This window comes from Notothenia rossii, assembly GCF_949606895.1.
Source record: "Notothenia rossii genome assembly, chromosome: 7".
Taxonomy (NCBI): domain Eukaryota; kingdom Metazoa; phylum Chordata; class Actinopteri; order Perciformes; family Nototheniidae; genus Notothenia; species Notothenia rossii.
In genome coordinates, this window is record NC_136905.1 from 47,167,773 (window position 1) to 47,184,055 (window position 16,283).

Sequence of the window (16,283 nt, forward strand, 5' to 3'; positions counted from 1 at the left end):
TTTTTGGTTCTTGGTTCTTGCCGTGAAGCCGAGTGGGGCAGCTAAGAACCAGTCTTCGGTACTTAGAGCCGGATCCGCTGCAGTGGAAACAGGAAGAACCAGAGCTTAATCAGGCTATAGCCCGGAACCGGCCTTGAAACCGGTTTGGTGGAAAAGGGGCAATAGTGCCTTTTTTATGTTCTTTGAATTCGGCCAGGCCAGCTCCACAAACAAGACAAACGGCTTTCCTGCAAATTCTAGTAAACAGGTGTCTCTCCCTCCCACCTGTCTTGAAAGCCCCTGTTTTCAGAGTCCACTTTTTCTTTTGGCCATTTCTTTTGAGGTGACTTCTGACGTCTCATGAGTGTGCAATAAAGCAGTAGGAAGGTGCAGATAATAACGTGTGCTTAGGTTACTAACGTCCGTCCATTTGCGTGATGTGCATCATTGTAAATGTTGCTGCCGCAAGGAATTGTCGGGCGTCAATATCTCCTTTCCTTTCTACAATGTCTTGGTGCTCTGGCTGATGCAGTACATTCTGGGACTTTGAGTATCAGCGGTGTAAGTCTTATACAGGTGGGCCAGTTATGATAGTTAGGAAGTGTTCTCGCGGCCCATATATAACTGTACAGCGGTCCGGAAGTGGCCCGCGGGCCTTGAGTTTGACATGTCAACAACAACAACAACAACAACAACAACAACAACAACGGGAGAGCAGTACAATCATTTTCTATCATACTGTAGTTTTGAAAAAAATAAGTATAATTGCTTACTAATTAGGTCTTTCCTTGTCTCTGCTCTCTTTGTCTGCAGACAGCGATCATCAGTTTTGACTATCTGACTGCTTTCAAACATTTGGAATATGGCACAGAGGAATACTGGGCTCTCAGGTCTAAGGTAGGTAAACACTTGCCATTTGTTTGACAAAACGAGGGCTCACTGGAGATAATTTTTCTTGTTTATTTCTATGAAATATTGCAGAATGTCTTATTGTTTAGACCACTTCCTATTTAACAAGCGTTGTCAACTCATGAAAAACAATGGTTTACCTATAGCTGCTTCACAATGAAAAGAAAATGCCCTGCTGGTTCTCTGATGGAAAAAGGTTTAAGTGAAAGAGCAGCATTAGCGGTCGTTAATTTAGTTGAGATATAAAGATAAACTCTGTTCTGGCGCTAGTTCTGTAATAAGATTATATTCACATTGGTGTGATGGACAGGTGTGTGTGTGTGTGTGTGTGTGTGTGTGTGTGTGTGTGTGTGTGTGTGTGTGTGTGTGTGTGTGTGTGTGTGTGTGTGTGTGTGTGTGTGTGTGTGTGTGTGTGTGTGTGTGTGTGTGTGTGTGTGTGTGTGTGTGTGTGTTTCTTCAAAGAGAAATAATAACAAAATGTTAAAGGTCCCATGACATGCTATTCTGGTTATTACCCGTCCCCTTGTGTGTTTTATGTAGCTTTTTATGCATGTAAACGGTCTGCAGGGTCACAAACCCTCAAAGTGCACCCTGTAGCGAGTACAGTGGGTGGGTGGGGGCTATGGGGATCTCAGTTAATGGGGCTCATTTGTATATTGCTTCAGTTTATAATCATAACGGATCGAAAAGTTCAGATACATTTTTCAATACATGATGCACTTCCACAAACAACAACCAACATAATTATTACATTTATACACATTAACTTTGGAGAATAACACGGGAGAAATGAGCGGAAGCGCTCTCTTTTCCTCTCTCCCTCTCTCCCACTCTCCTGACAGCCCGTCAGTATCGTCTCATGCAGCTCACTGATCCAGTAATGAGTGACCCGACAGTGAAGAATAAATATATTTATAACTAGTTTAGCTTGTTCCAGAGGTAGATCAAATAGCTAAGTGTGTTAGTTCTAACTCTTAGTGTGTGTGTTGCTCCGCTCACCGGTCCGTCACAGCGGGCTGCAGGATTTCTGCTGTATGAGAAACCAATGTGTGTTTGGAAAATTGCACAATATAAATCTATTCTAGTAGACCTCAACAATGGAATTATGATCAGTAGAAATGGCCATGACATGGGACCTTTAATGGATAAAGGATAACATATGGATCATGAATAATATGAATAATATTAACAAACCTTATATAAAGAATAATCTAAACTGATCATGACATAACATTTCTCTTAAACTCCGATAATTGTGAATTAAGAAAATAGCTCTATCAAAATACTACACATACATTTCTCTCTCTTCATGTTAACCCTCAAACACTACTTACAATGTTGTTAATGTTGTTAACATGTGTTTGATGTTAAAGTGGACTTATCATGCTATATTTGAAAAAAAAATTGTAGGGCCATACGGATACAAAACATGTATGTGAAGTTTTTTGCTTAAAATACCAAACAGATCACCCATGTTAGCCATGCCTCATACTGCTCATACTATAGACCCTTTTTGTGTTTGTATACAATGATGACATAGAACGTATGCGCGCGCATGGTGGCAACAGAAGGATGGCAGAGATAAACAGCTTGTCAAGCTACGCAAGGGGATTATCAACTAAAGATCGTGAATGTTACCTTAACAAGTTGACTTTGACAAATGGTGTCCGACTTCCAGATCCGTGTTCTATTGATGAGTGGGTTGAAGACGTTAGCAAGTGGCCGAATATACAGTGGCCAGATATATTAAATTGAGAAACCGAGCGTGTACACCACAGAGAAATTACGAGCCTATAAGTCAGTGGATGCTTACGAATACGTTGTCTGTGGTCATGTACAGAACGTCAAATACCATGACATAGACTCAGAGTTTTGTATTTTGAGATCAGAAATTCTCCCTAGTCAAAGACAAGGACACAAGACAACGATGTATGAGGCTTGGGTCATAATCAACCAACGAGAAAACTACGTCCTCACAGCGAATTGCACCTGTATGGCGGGGTGAGTAGCCTATTATTTGGTGTTGTGGGCTTGTAGGTAACAGTTCAGGGGTGTGTTACTGTCCTTTCAGCTGGCTATTACTCTCCTTTCCATATCAAAAATCGTATGCCTTGCCCTGTAACTTTCTCATCATAACCAGGGTTTGAAACTAACATTTTCATGAACAACAACACAGCGACAACAGGGTTCAAAATGTCAGCAGCCAATATCATTCAGTTACATTCAAAACCTGATTAAGCTTAGGATACTCACATGTCTAGTAAGTTAGATGTTTACCTACTTCATAGCCAGAGCCGAGATTTGTCTGAGAGCAAATGTTAATTTCAAGCCCAGTATGTTTATTATGATTTTGTGAAATTTCAGGCTTGGGTCATGTTGCAGCCATGCAGCTGTAATATTATTCAAAGTTGAGCTCTATTTTAGGATGGGAAGGACAGAGAAAGCAGCGGTTACTTCTGGAGTGTGCATGTGGAAAGACATCAGGAAAGAAGTCAGACCAGCTCCATTGAGGGAAATCAACTTCCACAAACCAAAGAGGCTTGGCAGGCAACTTCCAGCAGCTTCAACATCTGCTAGGAAGAATAGTATCACACCCAGAGGCATGTAATAGTTGACAGAGCCTAGATAAGTTTCCTTTTGCCATAGTGCATTTAATTAATTCTCAGGATTTCTCCTCAGTGTTTTGACACCATAATGTAGCCTGAGAAAGGTGTTACTTGGTGATGCAGGGATGAAAAGGCCTACAGACCAACGTGGCATCATGACTTTTTGTAAACATACACGCTCAGTTTGAATAGTTTCAGTATCATTTGTTATGTTAGTTTGAATATGTCTGTCCTTTTGTCTTCAGATTACTGATTCTAGAAATTTGTTTGTTATCTACAGCTTAACTGGTCTGGTTTTAGAATAGTTCAGTCATTATTCTTAAAATGTGAACATTATGCAGCACACTAATTGTGTCTTTTTGTTGCTCTATTATCAGTGTTGACAGATGATGACATCCGGGAACTGCGGGATGTGAACCCAGGTGCTGCAGTGCTGACGAGCCTGGAAAACAGTGACACGGATATGGCCAGATATGGTGTTAGATGTCGGTTATGGATTGTCTTTCCCTGGTTGTTAAAGTTGTATTACAGTTGAAACAATGAATTCATCATCAGCCTTTTCTTTACATTTGATGTTGTTATTGACAGCTGTGTCTAGATGCACTTCAGTGCAACAAGATATTTTAAGTTTTATTCTGTAATGCTATATATGTATCCATAGAGATAATTTGCGACCTAAAATTATTATTTACTGTTTACAACATACAGAACCAGTTTGATTCTAATATATTGTACATACTCCTACTTTTTATGTTGTTAATGTTTAGTGGCACTTTAATGGCACCTGAATGGAATGAAACTGTTAGTAACATTACAAATAAATGTGATACTGCACTCTGAATTGTTGAGATAATCTGGGGGGGAAAGGACCATTAGACACACCAGTTGCAGCCAATGTGGGGAGGTTTATTAAAATGCATTAAGTTTTAAGTACAGTAGGCCTATATACATGTTTTACAAATGTAAAATCACTTTATAAGTCATACAGGGTTATGTGTAACTCATTTGGGAACAACACTCTTACAGAGGTTTGTGAGGGCACCACATACAATAACAACATCATCTAGTATGTCAACCTGCGACAAAGGAATAACTGTTTGTAAAATCTTAAAGTTTTTCCACCGACCAATAACTCGCTCTACATGGATCCTCACACGAGAAAGTTGTCTAGATGGGTCCACTTCCTGTGCAGAAAGCTGCTTCTTTCCTTTTGTGAAATGAGGGATACGAAGGGTTGCACCATAGGCCGCAAGCTCATCTCTGATGAGAAATCCTCTGTCTGCTAAAACCTCATCCCTAGGCTCTGAAAGTTTGAGGAAACCTGACTCCTTAGTGATCTGCTTGTCTGAAACCCGTCCACCCCACCCATGAGACAGAAATGAAATTGCACCAGCTGGAGTGATTCCGATCAAATATTTAATGGTGTTGTTGTGTTTATAGTTTGACCATGTCTGGGCCCTGGAAGTCAGATTACTGTGTCTAGCTATGAACATTTCTGTGCAATCTATTATGCACCGGCATCTTCTAAAGTTGCGCTTGAATATTTTTGGCATATTTTTAAGTACTGCACCCTTACTTGGCCATTTAATGAGTGGCTTGAGGACCAGGGCCATAGCAGGGACCCAGCTCCGCAAAATATTTGATAAGGTGGTTTTTGATACCTGAAATCTATAAGCCAAGTCAGTATTACATAGGCCCAACCTTAATTTCATCAATATAATCAATAGGTGGTCCTCTACTGTAAGTTTGTTGTGAATTCTTTCTACGCTGCCCATCATTTTTGTAATCAGCCACTCAAAGACCACAGAGGTCAGTCCTGTGAGAAAAATCAATTGTCCAATGTTGCACTTAACAGTGGTGTAGGAGAATCTAGATTTTTGCAGCGCCTCTTTCAGCTTTACATTTTCTGCTCGTAGTGTGTCAAACTCCTGTCGCAGGTTGACATATTCCTCCTGAAGTTGACTGTATCTCAGGTTCAGATCATCGTACTCTCTTTGGAACTGGGATATCCTCTTCAGCTTTAATATAGAAAAGTGAAAAATTAGCATGTGCTGCAACCAATGCAAACAAGTTCACAATTCAGGGGTTCTCAAACATTTTTACCAATGAATTTTCAAAACTTTTCCATGACAGAAGAGAAGATACATTATCGATCCCAGGGGGAGATTTTTCCTCTGCATTTGACCCATCCAGGGGCCAGTGTACACGTCACACAAAGACATACATAGCAATTGGAGCAGTGGGCCTGGCAGGAGCACACACACACTAGGAGCACACTGACTCTTTCAGTGAGGGTGGGAACCCTGACAATCAATCAGTTAATTGTAAGATGATATATTCATAAATATATTCATACCAGGACAATGATCCATGCGGCATTCTTGTTGTGGATCCATGCTGCATTCTTGTTCTGGAGTTTCAGAAGTAACACGTTGATTTGCTGCAGTGTCAGCTCTCCTCCTTTTCCTATGGTATCTACAGTAACAGCAGAAATTCATAGTTAGACTAATCCATATCTCAAAACAGCAGCTGTAGGCACCAAAGCTTATGCAAGAGAGGTAAACAAAACAAAAAACGACTGAGAGGATGTCAACTCTAATCTTACCTGTCCATCTTTGAATTTAGGTTCTGGCTTTGTTTTGTGTACATGAACACAGATGGCACAAAATCAGGACTACTAGAGTCCAATGATGCCTCGCCTGCAAAAATAAAACACAAACACGTTTGTTTAGCCTAGCAAGCTACTAGGCAAATCTAACGCCAGCTTATCAAACTTTAGCTGCATTTGATTATTATTCTACATCATACAGACAATCACTAATGTAAACAAGGCTCTCCCGTAAAATCAAAGAGTAGGCTAGATAACCTAATTACCTGATATAAAGTGGGCGCTGCAGACGCGAGCATTTTTGATTATGTCCTCATTCCACGTTTAATCGCCTGCAGCCACAGACGCCGCCGGTTGCTCTGAAACGGTCGTGGTCCTCTCGGAATCCTATAAAACTTTAGTCCGTCGGTGGAATAGCGATTCTTACAACCGTATACGCAACAACCAGACATGTTGATGCTGGGTACAGTTTGTAAATGCTTGCTAACCAGTTGCTACCTCGTCTTTGTCATTCAGAACTGCTTGAAAACAACACCACTTCCGTTGCCCACATGCGCGCGCAACTTTTTGATGACGTCGGCTGTAAAAGGGTCTATTGCAGCCCTGTTCCAAACAGGCTGATTCTGCTTTAAATGGAAAAGCTGCTGCTAGCCACGCCCCTTTGTAGCGTCATGCAGCTTTCCCCTGCTAGAGAGATTTCTACCGGGAGAAACTCAGCTAAAAGCTGTGGTGATTAAATGCCATATTATGCTCCCAACCACTTCAAGCTTTATTTCTGAAACAGTATGGAACTCAAACCTTTCTCTCTCTAGCAGGGTTTACCACAAGGACATTACGTTACACATATTCTCTCCAGTAGCCTCCAGCGTTAGCTCCATGGTTAGCTCTGAGTGTTAGCATGCTTGCTAATGTAAACACAGAGCATATTACTCCCAAAACACGCCGCGCATTGTTTCTGATACAGCACATAGCTTGACATGTTCTTTCTTAAGTGTTTCCCGCTAGAACAGTGCCATTATATGTATTATATATGTAATAACTTTACTCTAAGTGCCTCCTGTAGACATCCTGCTGAATACACAGACACATATGAGAGGGGATTCAGCTGGACACGGAGACGATAGGTTGGGACGTGTCACGTGTGTCGGAGAAGATAGGTTGGGACGTGTTACGTCAGCCGGATATCGCCAAATACACAAAACCCTTAGTATTTATGTAACATGAACGCTTAATGTCATGGCTGGAGAGCAAAGTACATAGGACCACAATGCAGAAAACTGTTTCTTGAAAATCGAAATCCTTAATTGGCTGAACTGGGCCAGGCAAAACAACATAAACTCTCTCAGAACAAGATACGTCCAACAACATCAAAACTCTAACAAAGCCTGAAAGTAAAAACAGAACTTAAATGTATACAAGATTAATCACAAGAACAAGACACAGGTGTGGAGGAAAGAGAAACACAGGGGCCCCAGGTGAACAATACCAGGTAATCAAACAGGAGGGAACACAGAGACAGGAAGTAAAAGACATATCATGGGGGTGAACACTTTTCAAAATAAAACGGGATAACAAAGACAGACCTGAACAAATAAAACAGGGAAAACTAATGCGGAGGGGGGCGACCTTCTAACCTGCATTATTCAGATGTAATTAGCGATCATGTCGTGAGCACTCACATATTTCCTACTGCATAAAAATGTATATACATTCTTACTGGGGCCCGGCTACATGGCAAGAAAAGGCTTGGTATGATGGAGACTGTGAATCGACGCATGGCGATAGACTCCTATATTGTCTTCTTTTAATTTTTGAGTACTCTTACAGTAGTTTTGTAAATCCTATCTCTGATCAATAGATTTTTGTGACACCTCGCTATTTGTTGGAAACTGAGGTAACCAACAGCAAAAACTGTTTAATCATGCCAATGCAACTGAACTGAACTGTAAACACAGCATCACTTGATACATGGAATTTGATTGCATGACTTAGAAAATAATGAATGACTGTAATGATATTCTTTGGAGATGTGTTGATTTTCACATTTTTTAAAATCAGTTCAATATTTAATCCTTTTTACCTCTGCTTTGGTCCCTCCTGAGGAAAATGTGTCTCTGTTGCTGCTACATGCCCAATATGTTGCTACTGTACAGTATGTTGCTCACTTTTTCACTGAATATACAGGTGCATCTCAATTAATTAGAATATTGTGAAAAAGTTAATTAATTTGACTAATTCAATTTACTAACCCACAATTCTGTGTCTCAGAACATCTTAATATTACATTAGAGATAAGACCAATACAAAAACGGATTTTTTAATATAGAACTGTCGGCTTACTGAAAACTATGTTCATGGGTTTGCACTCAGTACTTGGTTGGTCCTACTTTTGCATGAATTACTGCATCCATGTGGCATGGCATGGAGGCGGTCAGCCTGTAGCACTTCTGAGGTGTTATGGAAGCCCAGGTTGATTTGATAGCAGCCTTCAGCTCGTCTGCGTTGTTGGGTCTTGTGTCTCATCTTTTTCAGGTTCAGGGACCTCATTTATAAACATGACGTACACTCAAAAGAAGCCAATTTCTAAGCAATCTTTGCGATTTATAAAAAACAAACTTGACGGGAAAATGTGCGGTCCTCCACGGACACTCTGACCCGCACAAAAACGGGAGAGATGAGAAACTGCGACACCGTTGGCAGAAGGAAGAATGGAGACAAATATATGAAAATAATACCATAAATAAAATGTTACCTCATGTATCACATGAAGAATGAATTTGCTTAAAGCCGATCTTAAAATGATTAAACAAACGCCTGTTTGAGACTCCTCAGTGCACACAAAAACATAACTAGGGGAAATAAATAAATGAAACTGCAGTACTTGACATCACATCCTTCTCCCCCCTCCCCCTCGTCCTCGTCCCCCCTCACATCCTTCTCCCCCTCCCCCTAGTCCCCCCTCCCCATCGTCCCCTTGCCCCTGTCGTCTTGCCCTGGGGTTAAAGAGATGTTAGAAATGTCAAAATCTAAATAAGATAAAAAAATAAAAGATTCGGGGACATCCCCTTCTCTCTCTCAATAAGGTATTAAGGGAACTTTAGATCCAAAAGAGTATGTAACAGTCTTATTAATGAATAAGACTGTTACATAATCATTTTCTTCTTCTTCATAGTTTGGTTTCTTAACCTGAAGCGATCTATACCTACTTGAGATCTGATATGCAGCAAATTTTTGAGCCGAGCATGCATATTAAATGCTTTTTTTTTTATACTTCTACAAAATGTACCTTTTTCAATAATCCAGATAGTATGTGTTTTTTTGTTTAAAGTACCAGAAATGTTATAAAGGGGGGCATTAAGATGTTTTGCCGAAATTATAAAGAAATTATAAGCTATTTTTTTTTTAGATTCTACACAGGCTACTTACTTAATTTTAATTTAATTATTTTTAATTTATCGTAAATGATAATGTCATTCCAACATTCAAACAGTCAAAGTGTGGAACAGATCATGGTGTACTATTTAGGAAATCCAATTCAAATAAAAAAAGTTATCATATAGTATGCAAAATGAAAATGATGTAGAGGTTTTCTGACTTGACCGTGATCACAGTATGTTGAAAAATATGAAAAACAGCATGTTGAAAAAGTAAATCATCTCAAAACAATATTTGAAAAGTAAAAATAATGTTAGTCAAGTCAAGTCATCAAAACGCATTGTTTCACCGAAACAGTGTTAAAATCACAAAACTTCCCTTTCAGAGTCACATTCTTGGAATAATCTGTTATGAAAAAGTACTTACTCCACCAGTTGTAAAGTTGTCATACTTAAAACTGTATCCAAAAGTATCTTAGTAGCAGAAAAAATAAATAATCTGTACATTTTCTTTTTCCACTAAAAGCTTTAAAATCACAAACTTGCCTTTCACAGTCTTTAAGAAAATCAATTTGCTACAAAGTAATTGACATTATACCTGTTGTAAAATGTTTCTTCATACAAATGATATTGGTTGCAGAAAATAGCAAAGATATGTAAGGTTATCAGAAAAAACCTACATTGTTTAACTGAAAAAGTATTAAAACAAAATAAACCAAATTCCTTACCAAGTACTTCGTATTCTACCAGTTGTTAAGTGTTGCATACATCAAAGTGTATCTAAAAGTATATTAGTAACACAAAAAAAGCAAAAAGCATTGATGTTAACAAAACTGGATTGTTCCACTGAAATAGCGTTAAAATCACAAAGTGCCTTTCAGAGTCACACTCTTGAAGAAAATATATTCAGACAAAGTACTTCATTTTCTAGTTTTGAGGTTTTGCATTAATAAAAGTGTATCTAAAAGTATCTTAGTAACACAAAGAAAAGTAAAAAGCATTAATGTTAACAAACTGGATTGTTTTACTAAAATCACAAAGTGCCTTTCAGAGTCACAGTCTTAAAGAAATTCTATTCATACAATTTACTTAATTTTTCTAGTTTTAAGGTTTTGCATACATAAAAGTGTATCTTGCGGTACCTTGGTGAGAGGGAAAAAGCAAAATCAGTAAAGTTAACAAAAACTGCCTAGTTTCAGTAAAAAAAGTGTTGAAATCACAAAACTTGCCTTTTCGAGTCACAATCTAGTGTGTGTGTGTGTGTGTGGGGGGGGGGGGAGGGGGGGGGGGGTGAGGTGTGATTATTTTTCCCCAGAGATGGGGTGTCTCCAAATTGTAAGACTGTTACATGCTCTTTTGGATCGAAAGTTCCCTTAATACCTTATACTGTAGAGAGAGAGAAGGGGATGTCCCCGAATCTTTTATTTTTTGATCTTATTTAGATTTTGAAATGTCTAACACATCTCTATAACCCCAGGAAGGGGGGGAGGGGGGAGAAGGATGTGACTTCAAAAACAGATAAAACATTTTCCAAGACAGCTGCAGAGAGCCTCACAGAACATCAAAGCTCAGAAACTATTCATTACAAATATAAAGTTTTACAGTTAAATTAAACAATAAAAGGCCAGGATCAAGGGGTCATTAAGATCTTTTTAATTATTATTACCCTAACACAACTTCAAAAGGGACTTCCTTATAGTTAATAAAGTAATTACACATTAGTTCCCATGCCATACAACTTAAAAAGAACATCCTTAATTAACACAAATCTTATTAAACTAATCTTTAGAGAGGGCAATTGAACAACAGGGCCCAGGAGTTCAACACTTTTAATCCCTATCTGATCAGATCAGATTTGGATTTTGGGGAGTTAAAAACCAAAAAACAGGATTAGGATCACTTTCATATCCGATCAGATCAGGAAATCCAATCAAAGCTTTAATCTGGATCAAATCTTCAAAACGGGTAGTTCAAACCGACAACACAGGATTGGGATCAGTTTGATCCCAAAAAACTGGATTATCCTGATCCCACCAAAGGGGTGGATTTCCAGTGGATTACCAGAGCAAAATGTACTGTACAATCTATTTTTAAAATATGTTTCAATTTAAATAAGATGGCAAAGTTTGTTAACTGAGATAATACACAATTGTTAGCCTTCATGGGAAATACATTTAATTTTTTCCATTTTTGCTCACGTTTGTGGTGGCCTATTTTGTTTTCAACCAAATGTTGATGACATAAATGTTTATGCTCATAAAAGTATCACAGCAAAGATTGTCAATCACAAATGTAATTTAGATTAAAGTAAAAATATCTTCAACAAAAAAAAAGTCCATCATCTGTCATCACCTTTCAAATAAAAAAATATAATTAGACATTATAGATGTCTCTGCAATGTGTTCTCTTGTCTTCCTTGTATTATTTTTCATATCCACTAGATGGCGATCGGTAGGATTAAAGCACTGATATTCAGGATCTAGTCATCTTGAAAAATCGTAATCTGGATCAGGCTGATCCTATCCTGAATTGCTTTGAACTCCAGGAACAAAATATGGCCGACTTGTCTGATCCTGGATCACAAAAAATGGGATTTCAAAATCGGATCGGATCTGATTGAGATTAAAAGTGTTGAACTCCTGGGCCCTGGTGATCAGCAGGGTAGGAATTTCATGGCGGCCATGACGGCAGAAAACTGCGATAATTTGCCCCATAGGAATGAATGGGAAATCCATTTGAACAGAGCTCAAAAACACCCCACTTTGACCCCATACAAAATGTACAAGTTTAAACGGTTCCCGAGACTATCGACATTATTAGACTGATTGGATATTTTCTGATAGCTAGCACGGTTCTCACGTAGGTTACTTTTTGTGAACATTTCACACTGTTTCACATTTTATAATGGGTGTGTATGGGAGAGCTGGTTAAGACTAGCTAGAGGACTAGCAAGAGGAGCTGTAAAATCTGAAGAGTTTTTTTTCTAACTATTGCTCGGCTGGCCACAATTTTCACTCTTAATACATCATTTGGTGATCATAATGTAGGGACATTTGTCACGGCCGCACCTATATTCTCATTTAATCAAACAGACATATAGCAAACACAAGAGTCATCAAGTGTGTTCATCTGGTATCCTAAATACTCTGGGTATTTAGCTGATTGGAGTTACAGTTTTTTACTTAGAAGCAATAATGCAGCACAATATTGTCAAGACATTCTCTGACAGGCTGTCTCTCCTTCACTGGCACGGTCCATCCGTTGCCGTGGATGCTAGTGCATCTCCGGAGCAGTTAGAACTCTTAGCGCCGGAGCCTCGTAGCGGCGAAACGGAAACTGTGGAGCGCATAATTGCACCGCAATTGCGCATAAGATTATTAAGCCACATTCGCGCATAGATCGTCCGCAATATGAGGCCCTACGAAGTCTGCGTGATGTAAGTGTAGGGAGGCGCGGCCCTGCGTGTATCAGAGAGCTCCATCCACCTTGCGAGTGAGTAAATCATTTTTTCTAGTGTGCTAGTGGACTGCGAGCACCGGAACCTCGAAACGGCGGAGAAACTGTGGCGCGCTTACACTTGTTGTGCTGAATTTGCGCTTCAGATGAGGAGGTGAGGCCCCCCTTATACCCTTTCTTTAGTAGAATTGTATAAATTGGAAGGCTAACTAAGTAATCAGCTCGCCGGTGATTTGCAGCTGGTGCGGTTTACCGCACATGCGTGGTGAACTGCGTGTTAGAAAATATGAGATCTCAGACTGGCTCAGACTGGCTTACCTGTACGTCAATCAAGTGGCAACTGCCTATCTGTAAGGATAGATAGGCTAACTTTTTTTTAAATGTATTTTTTATTTTATTTTTCAATTCCATGCGATCTACACACACTACCTTCGCGATCAATGATCTAGCTCATCTCTAAAGCCCTTAAGTTGTTTCAATTTGTTAGCATCTCCATGAACTTATAATCATGTGGTGCGTAGGGCCCTTTAATGATCCTCCTCTGCTTTTTGGCCACATTACGTTTTGCCAAATAAATACCTTTTTATATACATATTCTTGTCCTTCCCACGCTTTTTGTTATGGCCAAGAGCCAGGCCATGACAGATGGGGGCTCGTCCACTTCTTTTATCTGTTATACAGCAACGGATAGGTAAGATTTGTGTTTGGAGTTGGTGCGCGTGTATAAAGTTTGTTGGGAGCGCGTGTGCAGGGCGGCCGGTTTCTTTGTTTCGGCTCATTGTGGGAAGGACATTAGATTTCAGATCGTTGTTTGGGGACTGATTAGATCACTTTGTGAGGCTTTCATTTTTTTTGCATTATATTTCAGGACAGGGTTTGCCAGTTGTTCTTAGCCGTGATCAGCTGTTTGCTTTGTTTTTCCTTTCTCTCTCGTTGACACGGGTGCGTTGTATGTGGAGCAGTGCGGAGCGGTGCGGAGTTTTCCCTGGCAGGTTAAGCGGCGGTTCCCTTGGGATTGTTGAGCGGGGTGTGTAGTTTTGCGGAGAAAGTGGTTGAAGCTTCGGCTTGGGAGCATGGCCGTGGTCTCAGTAGTGTTGCTAGCCTGCTAGTCGCTTTGCTGGGCCAGCGGTCTCCAGTGCATAAATACCCACCACAAGTAACTGCATGAAGACTAGGGAGAAGATTAGTCAGTGGAATGTTAACAGTTAGTGGGGAAACTCCAATCAATAAGTTAGTGTTGTTCCACTTTGGACGCATAGCAAACGTTGTGGTGTTGATCCGGTTTGTTTTTTTTGTTTTTTTTCTTCTCTCGGCGTAAAAGGTTCGGTGTTGTATTCCGGTGAGGGCCCGGTCTAAATTAATATGGCTGACGTAGAGGCATTTATTGAAGCTCCGTCTCAGGAGTCTCTTGGCACTTTTTCAAGAGACCAGCTGCTATTGATTGCTGAGCATTTCTCGGTGACTATTGTCGGTGATAGGAAGATGAAGGGGAACATCAAAGACTCTATAGTGTCGACATTGAGTGAGACAGGAGTGTTTGTTGCAAAGGAAGAGGGGGTTTTGTCAAAACCTCTTTTTCAGGCTAGTGCACTTTCTTTTGAGCAGCAGAAGGAATTGTTGTTGTTGCAGCTGGAACATGACAGAGTAAAGTATGCGTTGGGAATTGAAAAATAAATCACAGTGGAGCGGATACGGCAAGAATCTGAGAAAGCCAAGATAGAGTTGGAGGGACATCGCCTGTCTATTCTCAGAGATGGTGAGGGGCAGGGTGAACAGGTGCCCAGGTCTCATCGTTTTGACATTAATAACCTGCGCTTGCTGCCGCACTTTAATGAAAGTGATCCTGACACGTTTGTTGTTGTTGTTTGAACGTGTAGCTAGGGCTAGAGATTGGCCTGATGCATATTCCTCCCTATGTTTTGAGGATAGCTCTAGCTATAGTAAGATAAAATCGGCGGTACTTAGAGCATATGAACTGGTGCCAGAGGCCTATCGACAGCGTTTTAGGTCCTTTGAGCAGAAACATGGTCAAACCTATGTGGAGATGGCGAGGGATTTGTCGGTTCATTTTAATCGTTGGTTAATTGCTCTTGAAATCGCTTCTTTTGACGATTTGTGTGAACTCATGATTTTGGAACAGTTCAAAAATATTCTTCCTGACAGGATTGCTACTTACATAACAGAACACAAGGTAACTTCCGCGGCTGGAGCTGCAGTGGCAGCTGATGAGTTTGTGTTCTTCTCATAAGAGTTTTGTGAAGGAAATAGGAAGGATGTTGGGATGGATCCAGAGAAATCGAGTTTGATCAAATCTAATGTGGTTAATAACGATGATTGCCACTACTGTCGTGAAAGAGGCCATTGGAAGGAAGAGTGTCCTGCGCTTAGAGCAAAATCTGAAGGAGGAAGATATTTTGTTGGGCCTGTTGCGTTGGCTGCTCCTGTGAAAAGCTGCTGTGGTGCCGATGTGCTTAAATCCCACTTATGTGGATCTGAGGTTTTGGCATCTTATACTCCATTTATACGAGATGGCTTGGTGTCATTGGTAGGTAGTAATGTTAGAGTTCCAATCAAAATCTTGCGGGACACAGGGGCTTTTGACTCCTATATTGTTGACTCTGTTTTGCCGTTGTCGGATGAAAGTGACACAGGTGACACAGTTCTGAGTTGGGGAATTGGATTAAAAGTTCTTCCTATGCCTGTTCATAGGGTGTATATTGAATGTGACCTTGTTAAAGGTGAAATAACTGTTGGTGTACGTCCAGCTTTGCCAATCGAGGGGATACATTTTATTCTGGGCAACGGTTTGGCATGTAGCAGAGTTTGGGCTGATGTTCTTCCGGCATTTTTAGTGAATGGTGGGCTGATTGAGTCTGGGTTTGAGGAGAGCTCTACAGTGGTGCCAGAGGTCACGTCCTCCTGCGTGATCTCGCGGGCTATGGCCAAAACTATGTTGCGTAGAAACCAGACGGCCAAGCATTGCTCCACTGGTCAAAGTGGTCGTGGTGGTGGCGGCGGCTTTGATGGTGGTCGTGGCGGCAGCGACAGCAGGGGTCGAGGACGTGGCAAGGAAATGTTCTGTTATCGGTGTGGAGATCAAGGACATATGGCTAGGGACTGTGACCAAACGGAGGACGTGTGCTACAAATGCAACAAACCAGGCCACATGGCTCGTGACTGTGGGCGTGCCAACGACCGGAGGTGCTACTCCTGCGGTGGGCTTGGTCACATCCAGAGACGTTGTAATAAGGTGGTATATTACAATTAGGGTTCGCTAAGAGAGGGTGCTATATATTTGTTGTGTTCTGTGACTTTTTGTTTTTGTTTGGGATAGGGTTCATGCGTTATGCC

The 16,283-nt window shown here is 40.5% G+C and overlaps 1 protein-coding gene and 2 long non-coding RNA genes across 3 annotated transcripts in view; 2 read left to right on the plus strand and 1 right to left on the minus strand.

Moving 5' to 3' along the window:
• Nucleotides 1–16,283, plus strand: part of adck1 (aarF domain containing kinase 1) — a 182,512-nt gene that overhangs the window by 50,928 nt on the left and 115,301 nt on the right. Inside the window, exon 3 of the mRNA XM_079694392.1 lies at nucleotides 793–876. Within this exon, the coding sequence (XP_079550518.1) occupies nucleotides 793–876 (84 nt within the window). The remainder of the gene's footprint in view (nucleotides 1–792; nucleotides 877–16,283) is intronic.
• LOC307047423 lies at nucleotides 1,467–4,335 on the plus strand. Its single transcript, XR_013810419.1, has 3 exons — nucleotides 1,467–2,889; nucleotides 3,313–3,488; nucleotides 3,872–4,335. It is a non-coding gene; the product is annotated as an uncharacterized lncRNA (long non-coding RNA).
• On the minus strand, nucleotides 4,380–7,155 carry LOC307047419. Its single transcript, XR_013810412.1, has 4 exons — nucleotides 6,369–7,155; nucleotides 6,100–6,193; nucleotides 5,851–5,969; nucleotides 4,380–5,512 (listed from the first exon to the last, which is right to left on the minus strand). It is a non-coding gene; the product is annotated as an uncharacterized lncRNA (long non-coding RNA).